The sequence below is a fragment of the Anoplopoma fimbria genome, chromosome 16 (genome assembly GCF_027596085.1).
Source record: "Anoplopoma fimbria isolate UVic2021 breed Golden Eagle Sablefish chromosome 16, Afim_UVic_2022, whole genome shotgun sequence".
Taxonomy (NCBI): Eukaryota; Metazoa; Chordata; class Actinopteri; order Perciformes; family Anoplopomatidae; genus Anoplopoma; species Anoplopoma fimbria.
The window spans coordinates 2,643,960-2,668,656 of record NC_072464.1 but is presented as its reverse complement, the minus strand read 5'-3'; the positions used below and the strand labels follow the sequence as shown (position 1 = coordinate 2,668,656).

General features: G+C 42.3%; 1 protein-coding gene across 1 annotated transcript in view; it reads left to right on the top strand.

Moving 5' to 3' along the window:
• Positions 1-24,697, top strand: part of hecw2a (HECT, C2 and WW domain containing E3 ubiquitin protein ligase 2a) — a 33,108-nt gene that overhangs the window by 6,353 nt on the left and 2,058 nt on the right. Inside the window, exons 3-30 of the mRNA XM_054615737.1 lie at positions 1,099-1,206; positions 1,468-1,562; positions 2,270-2,336; positions 3,134-3,303; positions 3,456-3,595; positions 3,746-3,846; positions 3,943-4,778; positions 5,284-5,584; positions 5,790-5,882; positions 6,878-7,028; positions 7,674-7,780; positions 8,117-8,241; positions 9,136-9,321; positions 9,547-9,744; positions 11,208-11,310; positions 11,409-11,505; positions 11,809-11,892; positions 12,093-12,175; positions 13,672-13,792; positions 14,752-14,865; positions 16,136-16,288; positions 17,147-17,245; positions 18,335-18,464; positions 18,599-18,745; positions 19,959-20,073; positions 21,581-21,666; positions 22,028-22,140; positions 23,439-24,558. Of these exons, the coding sequence (XP_054471712.1) occupies positions 1,099-1,206; positions 1,468-1,562; positions 2,270-2,336; positions 3,134-3,303; positions 3,456-3,595; positions 3,746-3,846; positions 3,943-4,778; positions 5,284-5,584; positions 5,790-5,882; positions 6,878-7,028; positions 7,674-7,780; positions 8,117-8,241; positions 9,136-9,321; positions 9,547-9,744; positions 11,208-11,310; positions 11,409-11,505; positions 11,809-11,892; positions 12,093-12,175; positions 13,672-13,792; positions 14,752-14,865; positions 16,136-16,288; positions 17,147-17,245; positions 18,335-18,464; positions 18,599-18,745; positions 19,959-20,073; positions 21,581-21,666; positions 22,028-22,140; positions 23,439-23,550 (4,235 nt within the window). The 3' untranslated portion in view covers positions 23,551-24,558. The remainder of the gene's footprint in view (positions 1-1,098; positions 1,207-1,467; positions 1,563-2,269; positions 2,337-3,133; positions 3,304-3,455; positions 3,596-3,745; positions 3,847-3,942; positions 4,779-5,283; positions 5,585-5,789; positions 5,883-6,877; positions 7,029-7,673; positions 7,781-8,116; positions 8,242-9,135; positions 9,322-9,546; positions 9,745-11,207; positions 11,311-11,408; positions 11,506-11,808; positions 11,893-12,092; positions 12,176-13,671; positions 13,793-14,751; positions 14,866-16,135; positions 16,289-17,146; positions 17,246-18,334; positions 18,465-18,598; positions 18,746-19,958; positions 20,074-21,580; positions 21,667-22,027; positions 22,141-23,438; positions 24,559-24,697) is intronic.

Below are 24,697 nucleotides of genomic sequence, written 5' to 3'. Positions count from 1 at the left end.
CACATAATATCATTTTTCACAGTGCAGTATGATTTTTGAACTTCTGAAGCAGTGTTTCTCCAGTCTGACTAACTGATCACTTTCTTTACCCCCGTGATGATGGGTACACATAACTTTTACGGCGCATTATAACGTGACGCCAAAAAAGTCCCTTTACACCAGATAATTACTGATATAATGCAGCGACGTTAAGAGGAAAATTGCAGCCTTGTGAGCTGTTCAGCATGATGTATTGTGTTGGTAATGGATAATGGATTTCTGAAAGCAGTGGGTGTCTTTGACTTCTGAGAGGTCAAACAAACCTGCAGAGCAACACCCAGCAGTAGATTACTTTAGAAATAATGCAGCTCATGATCGCTTTAACCGGTTTACCAAACCAGCCGTTTCTGATGACCTCCAGGACTGGATTATGCTGATCACATTTTTCTCCAAACGTTTCCCCTCGCAGGTGAGAATGCAGCATGGTAGAAAGAGATAGTGTAAACTGCCGGTGCCTGGCAGGGCGTCAGGTCACTTACCATCGATCACAAGGGCCGCCAGGACTTCATTACCTGCTCCAGGGTCTTATACCCAGGAGGGGCTGCTGCTTTCCTCGACTAAGCAGACATTCAATGATAAGCAACTTGCCCTCCCCATCCTCCACTCCCCTTCAAACATGCGCACACTCCTCTCACGACTCTGTCCGCCCGGCAGCTGAGTTTGGTGCTTCATTAATCTATGTGAGAAAGTGCTACGTACAGCGGAATTCCCCCTCCCTGTTTTTAACTCAGAGGAAGTTTGCGGTTTTGTCCTTCTGGGTAGAGGTTGTCGGGAGGCTATTTTGGGAGTGGATTTCACTGATTAAAGGCAAACTTGTATTTTTTGGAAAACAAGAGTCCGCAGACTAAATATACCAAGAGACAGAGCAGATGACGGCCTTTTCCCAGCAAGAGCAGGATCCAGAGCTAGAGTGCTGTCTTCTGTTGTTTGTCGTTTTTAACGTTCTCTGCTTAGAAATCAAAAGGGAACGTCAACACAGCAAGACTGTGGTTTGTCTAACTCCATAATTAACACACACACACACACACACATCTTATTAACAGTCCCCCTTTTCTGCAGATGAAACCAGTCCGTCCAACGTTTGGGACTGTAAGAACAGAGGGGTCAACGGCACCCAGAAGGGTCAGATTGTCTGGAGGCTGGAGCCCGGGCCCTACTTTATGGAGCGTAAGTTACCACAGGCAGTTACCCCCGAGAATAGTTTCGTTCCATTGTTTCAGAACATTTTTCTTCACTTAGTACGTTGAAAATATAACGTAAAACATTTAAAAATGTTAATGTTCTTCTGGAATAAAAGGTTAAAAGGGTTAAAATAAGATCATATTAAATATTCAAAACACAGACAATCTACAGTACAACTTTGTTTTGTGGCCGATAACGTTTGCACTACTTCCACATCCCCTAACTCTTTGCTGCTTCCTTCTGCAGCTGAAACTAAGATCTGTTTCAAGTACTACCATGGAGTGAGCGGAGCCCTGAGAGCCACGACCCCCTGCATCACAGTGAAGAACCCCGCAGTCCTGGTCTGTGTGTGTGTATGTGTGTGTGTTAGCCTACAGCTATCTTTGTGAGGACCAATTTGAGTTTGAGACCTTCAGAGTGAGGACAAAAAGATATTTTGGCCGGTCCTTACTTTGGGACAGTGCTTCAGAGAAATAGGTTTAGGTTTGGGTAAGGGCTGGGGTCAGGCAGTTAGTAGTGATGGTTATGGTTCGGGTAAGATGCTACGGAATGTCAGTGAGTGTCCTCACAAAGATAGAAGGTTGTGTGATTTTGTGTTTGTAAAAATCTGTTTGAGATATAGACACTCATAGTTAAAATTGGACATTAAGGATGAAAATGACACATAATAATTATAATAAGATACAATTATTTTAAGATTAGATTATTGCATGAATGTATAGTATTCTTTGAAAAACGGTCAGCAGTCAAGTTTGCATGATCTGTACATAATGGAGGCAGATGAGGCAGAAGTCACTGTTTGTATTCTATGTTAAAACATGTGTGCACCAATCAGCAGTGCAACGTCTCTGCTACACCGCTGCCTCCTTTAAGTGAAGATAATTCCCTCCACCTGCCGATTTGTCTCCCGTATTAGCATTTCGATTCCTGTGAATTTAGTAGGACAGTCAAAGAGGTTTGTGCAGGTATGCATGTTTCCCCTGATTACGTCTGTGTCCGTTCTTTTGTTCTGCGGTGTGCAGAGTGACGCTGTCTGTTCCCCTCTCAGGTGGAGGGCCTGGCAGAGCAGGTGGGCATCGAACATCCACGAAAACTGATCAGCTTTACTTTGACAGGTGAGTTTTGAGGTTTACGTGTTGAAAGTGTGACTCACACTACTATTCAGATCACCTTTGTCATGTAATCATTCTCAATAACAAGTCAAAGAAAATCTGGAGTCAATAACTGTGAGTCAGCTTACCAAAGCCTTCAAACACACAGACAGATTTTTGTCATTTAGCTGAGTGATGTAACTCCTCCTCTTGTTTGTCTCACAGCACTTTGGGGGAAAGTGAGAGTAAACTTTAAAAGCTGTCTTCAGGAAACACAGTGGTCTCGGAATTTAAAGAGGTGCTTTCCCGACAGAGAAAGACAGGCGATGTTATCAGTTTTCTAAAGAAGTCAGTTGGTATCACAATCTTTTAAAAAGATGGCAACAGGAAAACAACAGTATGCTCACGTACACTACAGCTTGTTTCAATTATCCGCTGCATCAAAAGTGGCTTTTAGCTGTTTTCTCAGCCGCCAGCCCCATTGTAGTTACATTCTTCCAGATGAAAACATTAATAAACCAGCAGGGAGTTTTATGCTCTAGTGCTCTGATGTAGTTAAGGAATAGTCTATGGACTCAGACCAGAGACAGACAGAAACGGGGTTAGAGATTTAAGGATACTTTTTTGTCATTAAGCAACACAGAGTTGCACAACGAATTGCAGTTGTAGCCCATTTTTTACACAAGAAGATGTGACAAAGAAAACAGTAATGTATTCTTGTAGTGTATTTTTTTAACTTGGATCAGGAGGAATGCAAACAGCAGCAACAAAACAATTCTCTTGTCAATATGGCTGACATCTTAACTAACGCTGTTCTGCAGATCTGCGTGCCACCGGCCTGAAGAAGGGAATGTTTTTCAATCCGGACCCGTACCTGAAGATGTCCATCCACCCAGGGAAGAGGAGCGTCTTCCCCATCTTCAGCCACCACGGACAGGAGCGGCGATCGGCCATCATTGCCAACACCACCAACCCCGTCTGGCATGGAGAGGTGACTGCACCACTACACTGAGCATGCTTTTTCACATACACAGAGGATGTATTCATACACCTCTTCACACACATTCTCTTTCAAACAATACCCTGGCAACACAAAACTGAGATTGAAGTATTGAGTGTATATGTTTGTCTGCTTCTCTGCAGAAATACACGTTTGTGGCACTAATGACGGACATCCTGTACATCGAGGTGAAGGACAAGTTTGCGAAAAGTCGACCGATTATCAAACGCTTCCTCGGTCAGCTCACCATCCCTGTGCAGCGACTAATCGAAAAAATACCAGGGTGGGTAAAAAACATAGGTTCCAACACACACACAGACAGAACATACACTGTGTGTGATCTAAATAACTTCAGTTCAGTCAGAACGACAGATGTTATGTTTGGAATTTGACGTGTGCAATGTCACAGATCTCATGGTGTTTCTCTGTCCAGAGTCCAGCCTGTGAGCTTCCCCCTGTGTCGCCGTCTGCCTACTGAACATGTAAGCGGCCATTTGCAGTTCAAAGTGGAACTCACATCGACTGGGCCTGATGGTAAATCAATCAGTCTTTAAATTGACACTACTTCTAAGTGTTTTTTCTCAAAAATATTTTGCAACATGGACACACAATCTGTTCTGCTACTTGCAGGTGCCTCTCCTGAGTCTATCATTGGCCTCTCTCCCTTGAATGGAGCTCCGGGGACTCCATCCGATGATGAGGACCTTCCCCACCATCTTCCAGGACTGGTCTCTTCGGGCCCTTCTCCCACCGGCTCCCATGGCTCCCACAGCATGTGGGAAGGCGGGGCCACAGCCTACCCAGAAAAGGACCTGCCTCTCGTTGGAGCCCACGGTAGATTTGTGGAGCACGAGAGCCTGTCGTGCCACGAAATGCTGCAGAGGTCACTCATCGAGGGCCTGGACGCTATCGAGGCCCCCAAAGGCCCCGGTGAAAGGCCCCTGGGTGCGGCCTCGCCCAAACTGCGCTCCAGCTTCCCCACACACACAAGGCTCAGCGCCATGTTGCACATAGATTCGGACGAGGACGACGAGAGGTCCGGGGCTAATGACATCATTCCGCTGCCGCTGTCGCTGCTGCTGATGAATGGAGAACCTCCAGACATGGGAGTCCCCGATGAAGACGACCCATTTCCTGAGTTTCAGCAGGGGCTGGAGCAATCGGCGCCCGAGGGCGCAGGTGGTGCGACAGAAGACAAGCCCCCTGAGGCAGAGGTGGCCCTGGATATGGGGGCAGGTCTGGAACTTGACGATGTCTTGGAGCCGGACGTCTTCTCCGAGGTGGAGGAGGCTCCTTTCACAGAGGCTGTGTCCCATAATGCCATTCCAGAGGGGGAAGTGCACGAGGAAGGAAGGGGGCCTGGCGAGGACCCCTCCTCAGAGATTGACACCTGCTCCATGGCAACAGCCCAGCAGACGGTCTTCTCGTCATCAGAGAGCTGCCCAATCACAGTGACGACTGCTGTGGTGAGTTTGTTATCCTAATATGGTCATGATTCTTTTGTTGAATTTCATCATACAATTTCTTTATCTTTGAGTGAATGTGAAGCTACGGTCCACTCTGCGGTGGCTGAGTGGGACTGACACATTTTACTGAGCAGCAGTCTCCACTGGGTCCTAGCCCCAGCTGTATTTGTGTGACAGTGCACCTTAACACTCTGCCAAAGCACCATCATTCCACGTTGTTTTCTTTTATCATTCTTGCCTACGCACCAATGCATATTACCGTAAAGTTGGACACTTCTCAGCTTTCTTTTTGTTGTCGTGGTGTTTGACTTATGTTGTGAGCTGCCATTGTAGTTGATTGACTTCCCGTAATACAAAGATGTTTTGGAGCAGTAGGTGTGAATGTCTTGCATATCAGTGTATAGGAGATTTACCTACATCAGCATGAAACCCTGTATAGATCTTTATTTATAATAATGATTAATTTGTCTATTGTTTTACACATTATCATTTTTTTATTCTGTAGGAAGCGGAGGAGGGAGCGGAGACGGCCATAGATCCGGGGGGAGACATAGTTTCCGGAACCCCACCAACCAATCACGCCGTAGACGACGAAGGGGGTGGGCAGGTTGCCATTGGCATAACTGTGGGAGAAGCTCCCCCACCCAGCATGCCAGTGGTGGTCGAGGAGATCAGCGTGAGGAGGCTGAGCCTGCAGGCTGCGGGGGGCGTGGCTGAAAGACGGGCAGGGGAGGAGGCAAAGCCGCACGAGGAGGCGGGCGCCGCTGTTTCGGAGCAAGGCACCACAGAAACAGATGGAGAGGAAGGTACTCAGCTTTAGATTGAAGCAATGTTTTTTGCAGAGGACATTTTTTGAATTCTCAAGAAATGCATTTTTGAAATTAAACACAAAAGGTATCCTGCTTGTTTAAAAGTTAACTGACCAGCAGGGCCATTCAAACAATATTTCTTACAATTTTTTATCTCACTAAAACAAAATTCCCTCTGTCTTTGTGTGTTTCCTGTGTTCAGGCTCTCACGTTAACGGCCACCCTGTTCGTTCGCTTCCTTCTGTGCGTCATGACATCCACCGATACCAACGTGTGGACGAGCCTCTACCTCCCAGTGAGTGTGTGTGTGTCTGCATGCACAGTATTGTTTGTCTATTTCATTTGACTATGTCACCTCCTTTGTGTACCAGCGTGTCTTTGTGTTTATTCGTCTGTGTTTATATATGTATGTGTCCATGACTTATTGATAGTACCAGACAAAAGTTACAAATAAATTCAAAATTCCCCAAAGAATGAAATATTAACGCAGTGATTCTCCCTCTATGTTGAGAAACATTGGAAAGCAGATGTGAATAAAATGATCTGAGGTTTTGCATTTATTTATAGCCACACAAGCAGGGCATTGGGGATGCCAATGTCTGTCAGTCAGTAAGTGGGTTTACACCTCCAGAATGAAATTTCAAGATAATTACCATAAATGGTTTAACAGAAGTTCATGCTCCCAGAAAATAAATCCTAATGTCTCTGGTGATGCTTTTAATTTTCATCTAGCGCGACCACAAGGTTTTTGAGTAAAAATAATCTGGTACTGACATTCATGTTTCCCACTGTATGGATTGTAATAACTTAGATGATTCTCTAACTTTCCCTCTAGCATTCAGTTCAAAATGTCCAGTACTTTGTTTGTGACATAATAAACATAATATCAGTAAAAATATTGACATTACCACCTTTACCATCAGCCTCAGCTGTACTTTGTGTTTAGAGCTAATTAGCAAATGTTAGTCTCTAAAACTGAGATGGTTAAGCATGTTGGTAATATGTTTATGTTAGCATTTGGCTCACAGACCTACGAGCATGTCTGTAGACTTTTAGTTTCATTAATGCAAATTTTGACACAGAATGCACAAATACAGTACATTGTTAAATAGATAAAAGATTTCTGACCTAAAAATGGAGTATATGTCTCATAACAGGGACTGTATATGCTTTGAATTCAGCTGTTGATGATATCATCAGTCATTTATCGTTGGCTAGCGTTTGTTTATACAGATATATCCCCCGAGACATTAAACACCTACTGTGTATCAATTATTAAATGCCTCTCAGACTGGGAGGCTCGGATCGACAGCCACGGGAGGATCTTCTTCGTGGACCATGTGAACAGAACCACCACATGGCAGCGTCCCACTGGACCTCCTGCCCCGCAGGGCCTGACCCGCTCCAACTCCATTCAGCAGATGGAGCAACTCAACCGCAGGTGGGCTTTGTGAAGAGAAATGTATTGCAATAACCCTGGTGTTTCTCTGAGAAGTAAATACCATTATTTCGAAGCATTATTAGATGTTCAATAATCTCAGATTGAATAATGGGGCTGCAATTACCAATTAAATAATTTCCATCCCAGTTTCTCAAAGTTATTTAGATAATGTGCTTTGTCAGTCCAAATCCTAGGGGTATTCAGTTTGGTGTGATATAAAACAGTGGAAAGCAGGAAATCTTCATATTTGAGAGGCTGAGAGGCTGAAGATGGTATTTTGACCTTTTTTTTTGGCAATTTGTCGATTATCAAGGTAGTTGGCATTCTTTTTTGGTCATTCATCTGATCGACTGGTGGACTGATTGTTCGGGCTCTATTGTATGTTTATTGAAAGTATTTATACTTCATGAAAGAAAGAAAAACAGTTTAAAAGATGCAGGCTCTGATTGTAAAACTTTCAATAGGAAATTAAATGCAGCTTTTGTATTAACCTTTCTTTGCTCAAAAAGCCTCTCTTTGAGTGTTTGATTCGACTTTTAGAGAAATGTGTAGTGCATAGTTATATTCAAAAGACTGCATTCTTTGCTGAAATTGTGGAAAACTATACTTTCACCACAGTAATTGTATCTTTACTCTGGATCACAGGTACCAGAGCATCAGGAGGACCATAACCAACAGCGATCGGTCAGAGGAAGCCCCCGTTGACCTGCTTCCTGAACCAGAAAGTGAACTGATGCCTCACTCCATTTCTGGTCGGTTTTATTAAACATTTTACAGAAAGAAACAGACAAATAGACAAATTAGATCACAAGATAGATTCACAACAGCTCTGTTCTTGTTTTGAGAAACAACCATAAACATTTGCCCAATTACATGACTCACCTCTTGAAAATGATTCATCTCTTGAAATACTATGGTCTGAAACATTCCTTACACAATTGCCCCAAATAGCAGTAGTCTGTTGAGATGTTTTCTTTTATATCACTGACCCATAATGCTGGATGTGAAATTTCGATCATGATATAAGCTGCTTTTGTTAGCGTCTCCCTGTCTCAAGGTTTGAATAGTTTGTGTTGATCTCGTTGCAGAATACCGACGAGAAAGTGCGGTCACTCACTCCAGTGGTCGCTCGCGTCTCTCCCTGCTGCTGCAGTCACCCAGCGCCAAGTTCCTGTGCAGCCCCGACTTCTTCACCGTGCTGCATTCTAACCCTGTCAGTCTAACACGCTTCTACTCCTCCGTAACCTTTGACCCTGTACTCCCTTTGCATAGATCTGTCCACATACAAGCAGACACACTGTTCTCCAACTCAGCATTTCAACTGATTTAATGTCTGAGTACTCATCACAGTCATGGGACTCAGATACAGTAACTGCTGCCTGAATGAATGCCACACAGCGCTACGCTTCGGTACAGTACTGTAGTGAGTGTAAGGCCCAGTGGTGTTGCTTAGCAGAGGTCCCATAGAGTCCTGAAATAGTTAGACAGTTGGTCATAAGCAATGAGGGCAGTAATTTTCTCAATTACCTCCAATTGTAACCAGACATGCAGATAGTTTGGTTTATGTGCAGGGCCGGGTTTAGGGGCAAATAGCAAAGAGCCTTGGCACATAAAGTGAAAACAAAATATGTGGCAATGTAGGTTGTTAAAAAACGTTTATAGACTAATTTAATAGAAAAAGGACAAATTAATCCATAATTGAATGAATAGCCCTAGTGACTTGCAGTTTTTGAATGCTGACTAAAAAAAAAACATTTCAAACCTCAGTTTAATCAATTCATAGTCTTCATCGCCACATGCCATATGGATATGCTGGCTGAGATCAATGAGAGCTGCACAGCAAAGTGACATTTTAACTATTTTAACACCACGCTGTATGCCGTATTGATCCTACACTAATTATGTTATAGTGTCTATCGCATGTCTATCATTTATTTCAAATGATTTAGGACATTTGGTGGATCAAACAAAAACACTGGCATTAGAAAAAATATTATCCACACTGTGTTCCATCTTGGGTAAATTAAGTGTAATTACCCAGAAGCAGTTCTCCAGCCCGCCTCCCGTCCCTCTCTGATGACCTCACCTCTCTGCCCTCTCTGCCCAGAGTGCCTACCGCATGTTTACGAGCAACACCTGCCTGAAGCACATGATCAGCAAGGTGCGTCGGGACGCCCATTACTTTGAGCGCTACCAGCACAACCGCGACCTCGTCACCTTCCTCAACATGTTCTCCAACAAGCAGTTGGAGCTTCCTCGTGGCTGGGAGATGAAGCACGACCATACCGGGAAGGTGTGTGTGTGTGTGCTGACTTTTGACCTGGGATTACCCCAAACCCAGAAGGTCATATGTATCCACTGATTGCAATCTCTGCTCAGCTGTCCAATAGTCTTTACTGCTGTTTTGTTTTTCTTCATAATCCCCCCTTGATTGTACTGCATGTGAAGATGTGTTTCTGTGTGCACGTAGTGGAGTTTATCCATGCCTGACCGCGGGTGTTCGCATCTCAATCCTCAGCCCTTCTTTGTGGATCACAACTGTCGCTCCACGACCTTCATCGACCCGCGGCTTCCCCTCCAGAGCTCTCGCTCCACCGGGCTGCTGGCCCACCGCCAGCACCTGAGCCGTCAGCGCAGCCACAGTGCCGGAGGTGAGAGACCAGCCGCCACTGCACCACTTGTCACCTGGAGTCAACTTAAGGCTAGGAGAGACACTGTGATGTTTAAAGAGGCCGGTTTGAAGGAGGAAAATGCTGAGTGTCTGCATTGTGGGGCATGAGAAGGGAAGTTATCCTGCTAGTTCACCAAGTAAGGACATCAGTGCTGCTTTCAGTGCAAGTCAAGTCAGATTTAAAAGAGTGAAACATCACCTTATTTTAAAACATAGTTTCCTTTGACTTAGTCCTTCTAGATATCATACTTAATCACCAGACTCACTGAAAATCTTCATAAACCTATCTTGTTGCCACTCATCTCTTTTAAAGCTCTATGTAGGTATGTAGGAAATACAGCATCACTCAGTCATTGTCAAATAAGTAGTGATACCTCAGTATGATTCCTTTAACTCATAGAGAACGTGATAGATAGCTTTTGTTGTCTCTTGAATCCATATATATGAATCCATAGAACTTAAACCTTACTGGTTTCAGGTATCTGGTTATGGTAATCATTTTTGAATGGGTTTGCTGTGTATTGCATACTAACGCAGCAGGGAATGTTTAAGATTCAGGGCTTTGTGTAATATCTGATATTTGAGTTTGGTGAAAAACCTTTTTATTACAGGAAATAAAAAATGTTACATAATTGTTTAACAATGACCAGGATAAGCTATAGTCTATTAGGTTTGGCTTGCTATGAAAAGATTCATTGAAAAATGTCTTTCCAGTGTTTATGACTCAAGAACAGGTGAAAAAAAAGGTTTGATTTTTTTATGTCAGGGTCAAGTGTTGTCAAGAGGCTGAAGTGCACCACTACCCCAACCTAGTTCTAAATAGGACTAAAAGCGTTCACATTTTCTTCATGGTAAGTTTTAATTTACATAACTTGCTAGAACGCAATATATGTACCTTGATTTTAGAGTGCACGGATAAATTAGGACTCACCTGAAAGAATACATCTTTTTTTTTTGTCATATTTAGACGGTGTAGTGGTGCTCTTAAGCCTCTCGTGGCTGAAATGAGTATTACAACGACAAACACATTAAAATTATCCTGTCATAAACAATCACCTTTCACAGATATGATTTTTTTTAAGGACCTTAGAAAGATCATCCAGGCAAAGCCCTTTTTTTCAACCGTCCAACTAAAGTCATAAACACTGCAGAGAAAACTATTTAAATCAGACTTAAAATAGATAACCATCTTCTTCTTTTTTTCTCACTTGCCTCTCGGGGCTTCCATACATTTCATATATACACAGCAGTCATCTGAAATCCTGAATGCTGGACTGACTGTGATTCTTATTTTTGTTTTACAAATGCAAATCTTTGCAACTTCATTTTTATACACTGGAATGAATTGCTTGGTAGATTGTAAATCTATCTATGTGGTATGCTTTGGAAAATGGTTAGCAGAAACATAAGTAATAAGATGTGTAGTTAACGGGCGAGAACATGCAAAAGGGACAGGTATCCTGGGAACTAGGATGCCACCTGAACTGTAGTGCTTCCTTTTATCACAGGTGGTGGACGACTCTCGCCAAGCCAACCCGCCCATCATGCCCCGCCCGTCCAGCACCTTCAGCGGCTCCAGTCGAAGTCAGTACCACGATGTGGTGCCTGTGGGTAGGTCAGGCAGAATCACATGCCCGCATGCAAATAGATGCAAGTGTGAACAAACACACAAGCAGACACAGATATAAATACACATTCCTTGTTTTCAGCCTACAATGACAAGATAGTGGCGTTTCTACGGCAACCGAACATCGTCGAGATCCTGCAGGAAAGGCAACCTGAGCTCGCCAGGAATCACTCGCTCAAGTATGCCTCTCGCTCTCTCCGTTCTCTCCCCTTCCTCCCTCTGTCTCTGTCTCAGTCTCATTGTTTCCCTCTCAGTCTCTCTCGTCCTCTCTAGCCTTGCTCACACCCAACACCTCCATTACCATCATCAGTCAAACTGAACACACAGTTAACCTTTAATCCTAATGGATTGTGTCAGTTTAACTGCTGACGTTTGTGTGTGTGTGTGTGTGTGTGTGTGTGTGTGTGTGTGTGTGTGTGTGTGTGTGTGTGTGTGTGTGTGTGTGTGTGTGTGTGTGTGTGTGTGTGTGTGTGTGTGGGCAGGGAGAAGGTGCAGTTTATTCGCAGTGAGGGAGTCACAGGGCTAGCTCGTCTCTCGAGCGACGCTGACCTCGTCATGCTGCTTAGGTGAGTCCTGTACATGTGCGTTTGTGTGAAGGGGGGGCAGACCGCTTAATGGTCACTGGTAAAAAATTATAACCAGCTGGCTCCACCACTTCCAGGAAGTCAGATTGTATCCATATGCTGATACTATGCTGTTCTAAGATGTATGATTTCTACATACTCTCTGACTGTGTTCCGTGTGTTCCTCTCTATCTCGTCTTCAGCTTATTTGAGGAGGAGGTGATGTCATATGTGCCGCCGTTGCTCCACCCAAATTACAGCCTCTCGTCTCCTCAAAGCTCCCCTGGTAAGCCTCTGTCTCGCTCTGTGTCTGTATCCACTTTATTGGCATGATACACCTTTTCCTGTCTTTATTAACTTCTGTCCTTTCATTAAATTTCACGCCATGAGGTTTGGTTTACATTGTGTACTAAATAAAATAAGCAATTCCATAGTACCCTCATATATAACACAGGTTGATGTGTATAAAATATAAAACCTCAATACATTCAGACGCATAAGTTGTACTTTAAATGTACACTCAAACTCCCTCATAACCCCAAACATCTACACACATACACATGCACCCTTAGTGTTCTGTCCTTTATTCCCCTCAAGTCCTCAAAGGTGCTAAATTCAGAGCATTTCTATGATTGAGGGATAGGCCATTTTCACAGCAGCCATGTTATGAAATGTCACTGCAGGGTAAACACAGGTGTGATAAATGACATTAGTTATGGCCTTGTTCCATTTAGGTTGGCCAGGTCCCTGGTCTTGTGCATGCTGGTTCACTGGAATGACTGTGACAAGCTTATTAGAATGGGACCATAATTAACATTATCAATTACATTTGTGTTTACCCTGCGATTATATTTCCAATGGCTGCTTTGAAAAGGGACAAAAAACAAAAATAGTAATTTACATATGAATTATCTGAAGGAATAAAGCAAACTAATTGATTTGCAAAGATCAGATGTATAATAACAACAAATCTTCCTTCGTCTCTTCTCTACGCTTTTATTTCAAACATCCCAAATTATGAGTATGGAATGTTTGTTTTTATTATGTGTTATTATGTATTATTTGGCTGATTCTGATATTAAGCATTTTTTACTTAAGCCAGAGCTTAAAGGCTAAGAATGCAGCCGAGTGAGGCAACATTAGTCGTGCAAGAGTATATGGCCGACGAGGACCCTTCGGGCTTCAGAAGCAATGCATCCTGGTACACGTAGACACACTCTGTGAGCAGGAGAACTCAGTTCTCTGGGTCAATATTGCACTGGCAGAGGAATTTATTGCTTTAATAAACTACATTTACCATCAGACACACACTTCCCCTCTTCAGCTCATCTGTCAGTGTTTATCTACCACTATCTGTCAGTCTGTACACCCTCTTTCTATACTGAGCCTACCTCTAATCTTAAACTGTTCAACCAAAACACGAACAGATGAAGAGATGTGTCTCCGTGTAGTTTTTGTATCTCTCCAATCAATGACAGCTACAACAGTCTGGTACAAAATAACAATCCAGGATTAACCTGCATACAGTACTCCAATTCTCAGATTTAGATTTTTCCTACCAATTCAGGTTTAAGAAAATTTCTGCTTTAGATCATATACATTTCATTTGATCTCAATCTCCCTGTCTCTGTTTTCCTTTTTCTTTTTACCTATCTCTGCCTCCCTTTCCTTTTTCTGTTTTTCTTTCTTCCTATTTTTCTTTCCTGTGTCCTCTCTCTCTCTCTGTCCTCTCTCTCTCTCTGTCCTCTTTCTCTCTCTCTATCTCTTATATTTAACTCTCAGGCACCCAGCGAGCCAATGCCCGCGCTCCTGCTCCCTATAAGCGTGATTTTGAGGCTAAACTGAGGAACTTCTATCGAAAGCTGGAGACCAAAGGTTACGGACAGGGTCCGGGAAAAGTCAAGTAGGTTTAAACCCTACAATTGAAAAGAAATGTATGTATGGTTACCAGAGCAAATAAAACATGAGCTTGCAGATTCATCTGGGTCCAGGCAAAGTAAAAACTAATTTAATCTTCTTTTAATTCTGATTGAAACGGCAACACTAGTTTACAGACATACTGATGCTACTCCCACAGCTCATCTCTGCACGTTGTCTGTTTACATTTTTCCATCATTGCTCTAATTGGTTGTAGGTTTAACCAATGACCCTTTGCTAAGCCCCGTCCCTCTCTGCTAATCCGTCAAGCTGCCAGAGTTACCATGGAGCACACGCTGTCACTTACTGCACTTCCTGAAGGAATATAATCTAATTTTGGGAGAAACGAAAAATAAATATAAGACAGAAGCAGACTGAAGGGTCTACAATATGTGTTTGAAGGATATATCCACAATGACAAACTAGTTTAGCAGTGAAAACTATATATAGTGATAGAATCTAAAGCTACAGATGACAATGTAAAGGGTAGTGTAGCGAGTCTATGGAGCAGAGCTGGATCGCTGTCCGACCCTGGTCAGAGCTGGCTGATGCTACGCTATGATTGGCTAGTCTGCAATCGAGGGGAAGAACATAGGGAAGGGTCAATTGCGTACCTCTTGAAAATCAAAAATGAACTTAGAGATAACAGAGTAATTCGAATTTGAGATTGGGTTTGGTGATGTCGGGGTCAATTTCATTGTCCTTATTCTAAAATTTGAAATAGTAGTCTATTAAGTTAATCATGAACATGTTGTAGATACAAAGTATTGTTAGTATTAATATGTTCACATCAGGTCTAATACCAATGGATCTGTGTGTGTGTGTGTGTGTGTGTGTGTGTGTGTGTGTGTGTGTGTGTGTGTGTGTGTGTGTGTGTGTGTGTGTGTGTGTGTGTGTGTGTGTGTGTGTGTGTGTGTGTGTGTGTGTGTGTGTGCTTTATCCCAGGCTCATCATACGAAGGGACCACCTCTTGGAGGACGCCTTTAACCAAATCATGTGTTACTCCCGTAAAGACCTGCAGCGGAGCAAACTTTACGTCAGCTTTGTGGGCGAGGACGGGTAAGAGAGACGCATGTCACTCCCAATTCATTTCCTCATCATGCTTTAGAGAGTGCAAGTGTGTGGTGTGTATTTGCTAACTGTCAATGACCAAGGGGAGTTTTAATGAGTGGTTTCACCATATACAATTCCACACATCTGACAACAGCCCAGTTAATCCACAATCTACTCATTAAAAGGCAGCTAGAAATGTACTACATAGAATACTTAAACATCAATAGGTAGGGTTACTGTAAACCGAGATGAGAGGCAACATCTACACTGTGTTTTTGAATGACTGATATTATATCCTTTGTTATCAGTTAACTGTGTTGTATCCTTTTCTTGTTGCTATGCACAAGAGTTGATGATTGTGGGGATGGATCTTAATATAATGTAATAATAATGACCACCAGATTATGCTGAGACTGTTGTCTACACCAGTAATTAAAGAAGCACAACACAACATTCCAACAAGTTCTCAGTGGTCACATTCGGACACCAGGTCAGTGGACCTTTAGCATAACTTTTTCAACATGCAGTGTAACAAAACTACTTTGTTAGTTTCAGGAAAAGATTACGGTTTGGGTTTATAATAAGTATGTTTGTTACTTGAATTAGGTTATTTACGTAAGTTAAAATAACTCAATGTGGACTTTTGGTATCACACGGGACCCTGTGTTGGTTTGACTAATACAGCCTCCCCGACCTCCTCCCTATGTGGACTTTGTCACTCTTTACACTATGTACTGCCTTTTACTCAAGTCATAATTACTACCACCAGAGTCAGCCCTGCATGTGCAAAACTAACACTAGAGGAGAAATAGGTATCCCATAGTTTATGGTCTCAATCTCTAATTTCAAGTCTTCTTCAATACAGCATGAGTAAATTATTCTCCATTTACAGTCAAATAGACCATAAAGCAGAGTATGCTTTAAGGCGGGGCTACCTGGTGATTAACAGGTCGCTACCAGAGCCGTATACTACGTCTCTACGTCACTCCTCCACAGCCCAAATATGGTCACTTCTGTTCACTGGTTGCAAAAAAAACAAGATGGCAACAGTCAAAATCCAAGATGACAACAGCCAAAATACCATTCTCAAAGCTTCAAAACCGCAGTCCACAAACCAATAGGTGACGTCATGGCGACTATATCCACTTTTTATGTATAGTCTTTGGTCTGATCACGCTGCCATATTTGTCGAGATGGGAGTGAGAACAGGTTGAAAATGTACTGATTTAATTTTCCTACTGACCTGCATGTGTGTTTCAATGTGTGATGACTGCAGGCTGGACTACAGTGGGCCCTCCAGAGAGTTCTTCTTCCTGGTGTCCAGAGAACTGTTCAACCCGTACTACGGCCTGTTCGAATACTCGGCCAATGACACGTACACTGTCCAGATCAGCCCCATGTCTGCCTTTGTAGACAACCACCACGAATGGTAAGGTTTCCATTTATTTATGTGTTTATGTGCTGTATCAGTCTGTCCGATGTATGTTTGTTGAAGTTAGCCTGCTGCTGTGCTGACTGTAAAGTGTCCATCTCGTCCAGCTCTAACTGTGCCGAACCCAAAATAGAAGTCATTTGTGGGGATGCTGTGTTGAAATTTGGATCAGCAATTTGTGACTCACCAGTCAATTTTGCCTCAGTGACAGTGATTGGATTCACTGATGGACGGATGGATGATCAGACTGATGAATGGATGGGCAGACAACTAGACAGGAAAACAATAATATGATAGGCTGGATCAAGAAGATAGCAACATAAACTTAAGTCTTCAGGGGTTTATTTGTCATGCTGGACAAACCTAATGGCACTTTAAATTGAAGAATGTCAAGTCAATACCTATGTTCTTGTAGAGACAATATGTCTGACGTTAGAGGAGTCCTAAAGCCAGACAGGATTGAGAAAAACATTGTCACTGCTGGTTAAGCTGGTCTCTGTGCTACAGACTTCAGCACTGTTCTGTAAAACTTAGGGTTTTATTTATTGTCATAAACAATGTCACCATCTGGTGCATCCTCAGTTGGAAAGGGAACTTCAAATTCCAGTTTAGCTCGGTAAATACTACATAAAACAATAGACGAAACAAGTACACACGAGTAAACTAACTTCCAAAATGTTTATGCATCTGCAGAAAGAAGATTTAAAATCAATCTGCTATGTTACGTACATTCTGTCGACATCTGAAAGATTAAACTCCCTCCATCTTGTGCTTAAAGCCTGCCTTACCAAACGGCTGTTCGGGAAAATAATTTGAAGGGATGATTTACCCTTTTATTTTCTGTGTTGCGTCTAGGTTTCGCTTCAGCGGGCGCATCCTGGGCCTGGCCCTCGTCCATCAGTACCTGCTGGATGCCTTCTTCACCCGGCCCTTCTACAAGGGGCTTCTTCGCATGTAAGTCCCTCAGCCGGCTTCCCTCCCACTTCCTAATTCCACAGCAGCCTGCAGGGCACCAGCGCTTCCAATCTGATCCCCCTCACTAACTCTATAAGTTGCCGTGCTGAGAATGTAAGTGTTTCAGTCAGATCCTCTCAGCCAGCAGCTGGCAGTGGGAGCGGCATCCTTATTAATAGCTTTTATCCAAACAACCTCAAACCCTGCCAAATGTATGCACTAAGGACAGATGTTTATGTAATAAAAAGGGTTCTTAACCTCTTCACTGACATGGATCCTTTTTTTGGCACCACCATTATTATACAAACAAGCAATTATTAAGCAAATAGTAATATATTTTAGATTCTAATACAAGTCACACACAGTAGTTTCTAATTGCTATATATAAATATTTCATGATGCATTACAGGAGAATGTGCAGAAAGAATTTGTTGTGATGGTGCTATACAAAAATGCTAATCTTCATTTTCATATTTTATTTGTGTATACAAAGTAATCCAAGTGATGTGCAGATTCAACTAAATGTAAATAAATATAAGCTAAGAAATGTCAATAAGAAGCTAACTCACTGTCTCCATAGAAACACAACCCATCCTGTTTACATCACTCAATGCAGTGATGGGGAAATATCAACATATATTAAAGGACAAAGAAATAGTCATATTAAGAGTAATAATAGTGTCAACTTCATAAAAATCTGCTTCTATTGATTTGCACATTAAAACTACAGGCTATATATATATATATATATATATATATATAAATGTAGTATAAAAGTTTTGTCTGTATTGCTTTCTGAGTGTCCTGGTTAGCATCTCACATCCCTCCTAACTAATGTTAATGTTAAATCTCAAGGGGTTTATCCTGACACATAATACATTTGAGCAAACACGTTTTCCGGCCATGAATCAGGCTGTGTCTCACATTTTACTATCTGTGAGGAAAGCTGTCTTACGCTATTGTGTTTGGGCTAATTAACCTTTCAACCTCCCTGCTTGCAATCAGCCATGGTTTATGATTAGGGCAACACATCAATGCCTTGTTGACCTCTCTGCAAGCTCTGTGTAACCTCTGCCTGTGCTCATGCAGCCCATGTGACCTGAGTGACCTGGAGTTCCTGGACGAGGAGTTCCACCAGAGCCTACAGTGGATGAAGGACAACGACATCGAAGACATGCTGGACCTCACCTTCACTGTGAATGAGGAGGTCTTTGGACAGGTGTGTGTGGGTGGGTGGGGGGGGGGTGTGATTGAATAAGAAGTCTTTTTGAATATCTTAATTCAATTTGTGACTGCAGCCTGGTGAAAATACATCTGTATTTGAGACTGAAATGTCTGCGTGTGATTGTGCAGATCACAGAGAGAGAGCTGAAGCCAGGCGGGGCTGGTATCCCCGTGTCAGAGAAGAACAAGAAGGAGTACATCGAGCGCATGGTCAAGTGGCGAATAGAGCGAGGGGTGGCCCAGCAGACGGAGAGCCTGGTCCGAGGCTTCTATGAGGTACTTAATATATGAGGCTGTGAGTTAAAAATGACCATAAGATTTTTCTTCTTTATAGCTCGCGAAAAAAACACTCACAATAGGTTGGTCGTCGTGAATTTCCATTCTATCTAGCGATCATGGTAGAGAAGTAAAAAACAGCCTGATCAAAAAAAAAAAAAAAAAAAAAGGAATTATCATTGAAGACACTCACACAATGTTGCTATTTTTTTGTGAATCCTTTATTAATGTGGCAGGACCTTTATGATTTATGATCACCTCATTTAAAATAGTTCGTTTTTTACACTAACAGATGTTCACTAAAAGAAGTGTGTCTGTGATGCAACAATATTACAGTTTCAGACTCATTTTGAGGATTATCGGGATCATATCGTGAATCGAGTTATTTTGGCCGGTATAATGGTGCTGCAAATTCTTTTTTTTGTTTTGTTTTTGTTTGACCAGTATAAACTCAAGAGCATCGTCATTTTCACTGGTGGATGGCAATGCTTTGAGCAAGCAACTGGTATCACAATACTTTTCAGCTAGAGAGGCTAAAAATAGTTATCAGTTTCTGTAAACTACAGAGAAAGTTTAGATTTTGTGCACTGCTCAGTTTGGATCTAATGTAAGTCCACGCTCCTACCGAGCATGTCCGGATCTGTTCAAACTCTGAGTAGTGACAGATAAACGTGCATCTCCAGTATATTTGTCGGAGAAAGAACGTAATGCGGTTTAGAACTGCCCAGAAAGATGGATGTTGACACGTGATAGTTCACGGTCCTACATGCTGTGGAAGCTCAGCTTGTCAAAGTGAACCAAGAGCTGACTGTAATCTGGAATGCCGTTACGATTCAGCTTTTTCCTCACGTGTTTTCATAACTGGTACAAACCCAACCCCTGCTTAAACCCGCTGCCTGGCAGGAGGACAGATTACCGGGTCTTTGTGGGGATCCATGTGTGCCAATGTGAGTTTACAGGCCTCAGTTTGATCAACAAAATCAAATCCAACATTTACCGTAAACAAAATGGATGGAAACTTTTCCCACAAGGTTTATCCTGCTGCCATCTGCGTCACTGTATAAATCCGTACACTAAGGATCTACAGTCTTAGTCAGTGCTCTGAAATTACTCAAACATCGTGATGTATGTGGGAAGACTTTGTTAAATGAATAGGTTGTACCATTATATTATACCATGTGTTCATCCTTTAGCGTGTGTGTGTGTTTGTTAGGTGGTGGATGTGCGACTGGTGTCAGTGTTTGACGCCAGGGAGCTGGAGCTGGTGATTGCAGGCACGGCAGAGATCGACCTGGCAGACTGGAGAAACAACACCGAGTACAGAGGAGGTACGTAGAGACGAAGGGAATCGGGGAGGCAACAGAGCAGAGACGTAGATGAAAGTGTTGACAGCAACATGAGAAAACGTACAAAGTCAAATGCATATGCAGTGTATACACCTCATTTTCTAGTGACATAGTCATCCATTACTTGAAGCTGCAAGTTGACAACTAGTCACCTTCTATTCTAAGCAATGGCTGAGATAGATGCTTTCACAAAACACCTTATGTAGTCAGGGGGCACCACAACTCAGAACCTCAGAAGGAAATCAATTAGATTGTATGAAACCAGCTAGATAGCCAGTTACCTACATTAACCTACAGCGTCTCCATTGGTTTGCATGATGCACGTGAGCATAGACTTTAATGAGGCCGGAGTGAGGCATGCGGATGAGACGCTGCACTAACTTCAAATGGTTTGGCCCACTTTAGGGGTGTCTAACATCATATTAAAATATTTTTTCACAAATGAAAATGGGAAATATATTCTTATATTTAAGTATGATTAGAGGTAGAAGGATGTGTTTATGCTTTAAAACACCCCCGACCTGTTGTTTTGACCTCTTTTGGGGGTGTCCAAGTCTTAATTATGGGGATCAGACCCCCCCAATCCCCCTTGCAATTCGAACCCCTGAACCTCGGCCACAAGGATATTCTGCAAAACTGCTTTTTTCTGTTTCCTGTGATTCATGACAAGGAATGCTAGGGTTTTCCTTATACTACTATAAGATAAATTGAGATAATCCTTTATTAGTCCCGCAGCGGGGAAATTTGCAATTTTCATAACCATACAGGAGACAATAATACTCCAGTGTTCATGAGGAGACACTTACTGCAATATATCTACAACATGTAGTAATTAATGTAGCATAAATGTAGTTTATTCTCAGTTAAGTTTCACAAAGGGCTCAAATTTGATTTTAATATTGATTTCAAATCTATCTTCTGTTCATCTAAAAAGATATCTGTATTTTTTAATCTCTGTTCTTATTGTTGTTATTGTATTGGCTACTTACTATAAAATGAACAATGATTCTTGAGTTTGAGAAATGTTTCCATTACCTATTCAACAACTGTATTAGGTTGTTGATATTAACTGTAATGTATTGCATAATGAGCACTTGGATGTTTGGTGAAGTTATTGCTATTTAATTATTGTAATACATATTGTGTACAGCACAAGCAGTGTCCAGTGTCCAACCATTTACAAGAGATCCCATTAAAAGGCTTTTTAAGGGTCTGGCCAATACAGTTGAGAAGCCGCCAGTAGCAGGGAGACAAGAGAGCTCAAACCGACAGTCGGCCATGACTCAGTGTGAGGCTCTTTTAATAGAGGAATCGACTGAGACGGACCAAACAGCTTCGGCCATTAAACATTAAACAGCGGAGCCCGTTCAAAAGTCACAGAGGAGAAGTGGTCAGATGAAAGGAGGAACAGGGGGAGTGAGGAACAGGGGAGAGGAAGCCTTATTTGTTATTCATCTGACTCATGCGCCATCATCCTCTATCTCCCCAGGTTACCATGACAACCACATAGTGATCCGCTGGTTCTGGGCAGCTGTGGAGAGGTTCAACAATGAGCAGAGGCTGAGACTGCTGCAGGTACTGCACGGTGGTGACCGCATGCACCAGGCTGCCCCCGTGTGGAGGCGGGGGGACCCTGTAGACTCTGCAGAGTAGTGTAGACCACACATCACTGATGTACCAGCATATGATGGGGGTTTAGCTTTGAACTGAAGGGGGATGTTACTTTCATCTTGTTTATATGTAACTTGATTATACAACATGCAATTTTCTGTTTTCATTGAAGCCTCAGTTCAATTCTCAGTTAAATATATAGAATAAAACAAAAAAGTTACATACATTTTGAGTGATACAGCCATAGATACAGTCATACTATAAACAATGTTTTAAGAAGCTGCTTTCATACTTTGTGTGAGTAGTGTTGTCTTCTTCTCTCTAGTTTGTGACAGGCACCTCCAGCATTCCCTACGAGGGATTCGCCTCTCTACGGGGCAGTAATGGGCCCCGCAGATTCTGTGTGGAGAAGTGGGGGAAAATCACCTCCTTACCGAGGTACGATGTTTTTAATGGGATGTCTGTGTAGCCTTTAGGCACTGCACAGAAAATGATTCACTTTGCAAAAGGTGGAGGGTGCTGTTTTCTTTTTTTCATTTTTCTGAAGGGAGGTCAGGCCTCTTACTTTTTTTTTCTTCAATCCACATTAGTATTTTACATCAGCTTTACCCTGCTGATTTAAATATTGATTATTACACAAGATTAAAACAGTTACGAAAGTTGGCCTCAGTGTGCACAATAAGTTGTAAAGGTGTGTTTTGCAATGTGCACAACAATCCTTTCTCTGAGGAAGAGCTTTGAAAGCGTTGCTGGGGAGATTGATGCTTTGTATACTTTGCTTAGCTTGCTGCCCTGCGTGACCCTGAATTAGCAGATGAAAATGGATTGAAACAACCAAGTAGTCTGACCAATATGTCAATTTTAAGAAACACACTGAAGCACACTGATTCAACGTTCTCTCTACCAGTGTTCCCACCTTTCCTTTATCAGTACATATTGTATAAAGCCTGATACAATTCAGACGTCCAATCTTCTACATTAAAGGCATTGTCTGTTATATTTTCTCTTTTTTTTTTTCTATTATTTTGAATCTGGAGCTAACACCTTGTTCTGGTTCAAAATTCAGTCGGCGTAATTTCCAGACTTGGCAATTTCTATTCACTTCCGTAAAAGGCCATTGATGACTATTGTAAAAATCTTTCTATTTTATTCCTGCAAGGGGAGGCTAATATAAAATATAAATATGGGTTGAGAAAAAAAGATAAAGGCCCAATCTCTCTTCGGCAAAATGCAGGACTTGGCACAGATTTACCCCCTCCTCATTGCAATAATTTGTTTACGGTCCCTTTTCAAACCAGAAGCGAACAGTATGTAGTAGAGCCCTGCTGGCTTAAAGGTACAGGTGATCTATTTGAACCATTTTTACTTTGACTATAGATCTTTTTAATTTATTTCTTTATTTAACAGGGAAAAAGCATATTAAGCCTTATAGCTTGTCTAACAAATGCCATACATTCAGATTTCTATTTGTGGATAATTTGCTATAATACTATTTTGTATAGGCGTGTTCATTTAAAAAATATTATAGGACGTTTACAATTTGTACAGTTATGCACTTTATATTGTAAAATATATATATGTTTTTTATATTTATTCATAATATATTATACATCCATCTGATCATCTTTTTGTGTGTGTGTGTGTGTGTGTGTGTGTGTGTGTGTGTGTGTGTGTGTGTGTGTGTGTGTGTGTGTGTGTGTGTGTGTGTGTGTGTGTGTGTGTGTGTGTCTCCATAGGGCTCACACTTGCTTTAATCGTCTGGACCTCCCACCTTACCCCTCCTTCTCTATGCTCTATGAGAAGCTGGTCACCGCTGTAGAGGAAACGAGTACGTTCGGTTTGGAGTAACCTCAAATCAGCTCACAGCCCGGTTTAACTTGGGAGAGAGAACCATCTGGAAATCCACCTTTCTCACTGAGAAGAGACATGGAAACTAAAACTAATATCCTCAAATGGCAACTAACCCCCCTACGTGGACAACTCTGCTGAATTTTTTTGTTTTGTCGACTGGCTTTTCGTCACTCAGCCGCTCTCAGGCTCTGTTCCGATTCTCCGCCTCTCTCTCTCTCTCTCTCTCTTTCTCTCACATATCTTTTAGAAGTCGGTCAAGTGAACCCCTTCTGGAGAAGAGGCGGAGAATCGGACACTGGTTTAAAACGCTACAGTACAATTTGTTGTTTTTATGGTAACCTTTGTTCATTGAGCCACATGTGTGCTTTATCTCTTCAGTTAATGGCCTTGTTTACTGGATTTCTAGCACTTCCCCTCATCTTGCTCCTCTTCCTCCTCCTTCTCCTCCTCCAACCTGCGCCTCAGAGACAGCTGCTCAAAAAAACCACTAAGCTCCCTTCTCCCTCTCTGGACCTCAAAACTGTGTCCTTTCTGCACCGGGGCTGCAACGTTATGAACTTTAATATACACACGCAGTAATCACCTTTGCACAAAACACACACACAACATGGGACATTTTGTTTTTATTGATGGTGCAAACCAGTGTTTCCCCCAAGATTTTTTTTTTTATCAGAATAGAAAGATGTGACATTTTAGACTTAGAACTGGATGTTGGCTGGTCCTCCTTGTCTGTCTGAGAGAAGGGGACACACTGGAGTGCACAAATACACACACACACACAGGCACGCAGATAAACACACACAGATGTGTATGTAGACTGAAAATACACTTGTTTTTCACAACGATTCACATCATCAGTGACACAAGGATAGTGTTCCATTGTGATAATGACTGCAGGTTCTGGTCAGAACTTCTACCCCCAACTACCCCCTCATCAGAGGTCTGACATGGGCACGGAAGGAACACCTGAGACATGCGGCCCTGTTTCTGCATATACTCACCAAGGTATCCAGTACCACACACACACACACACACACAAATAGTGCATACAGTATACAGCATTAGCCGCGATGCTGCAGGTGCACTTTCTTACAGTGTAACGAGCGCACTCGCTCACAGAGATACATATACTGACACACTCCAG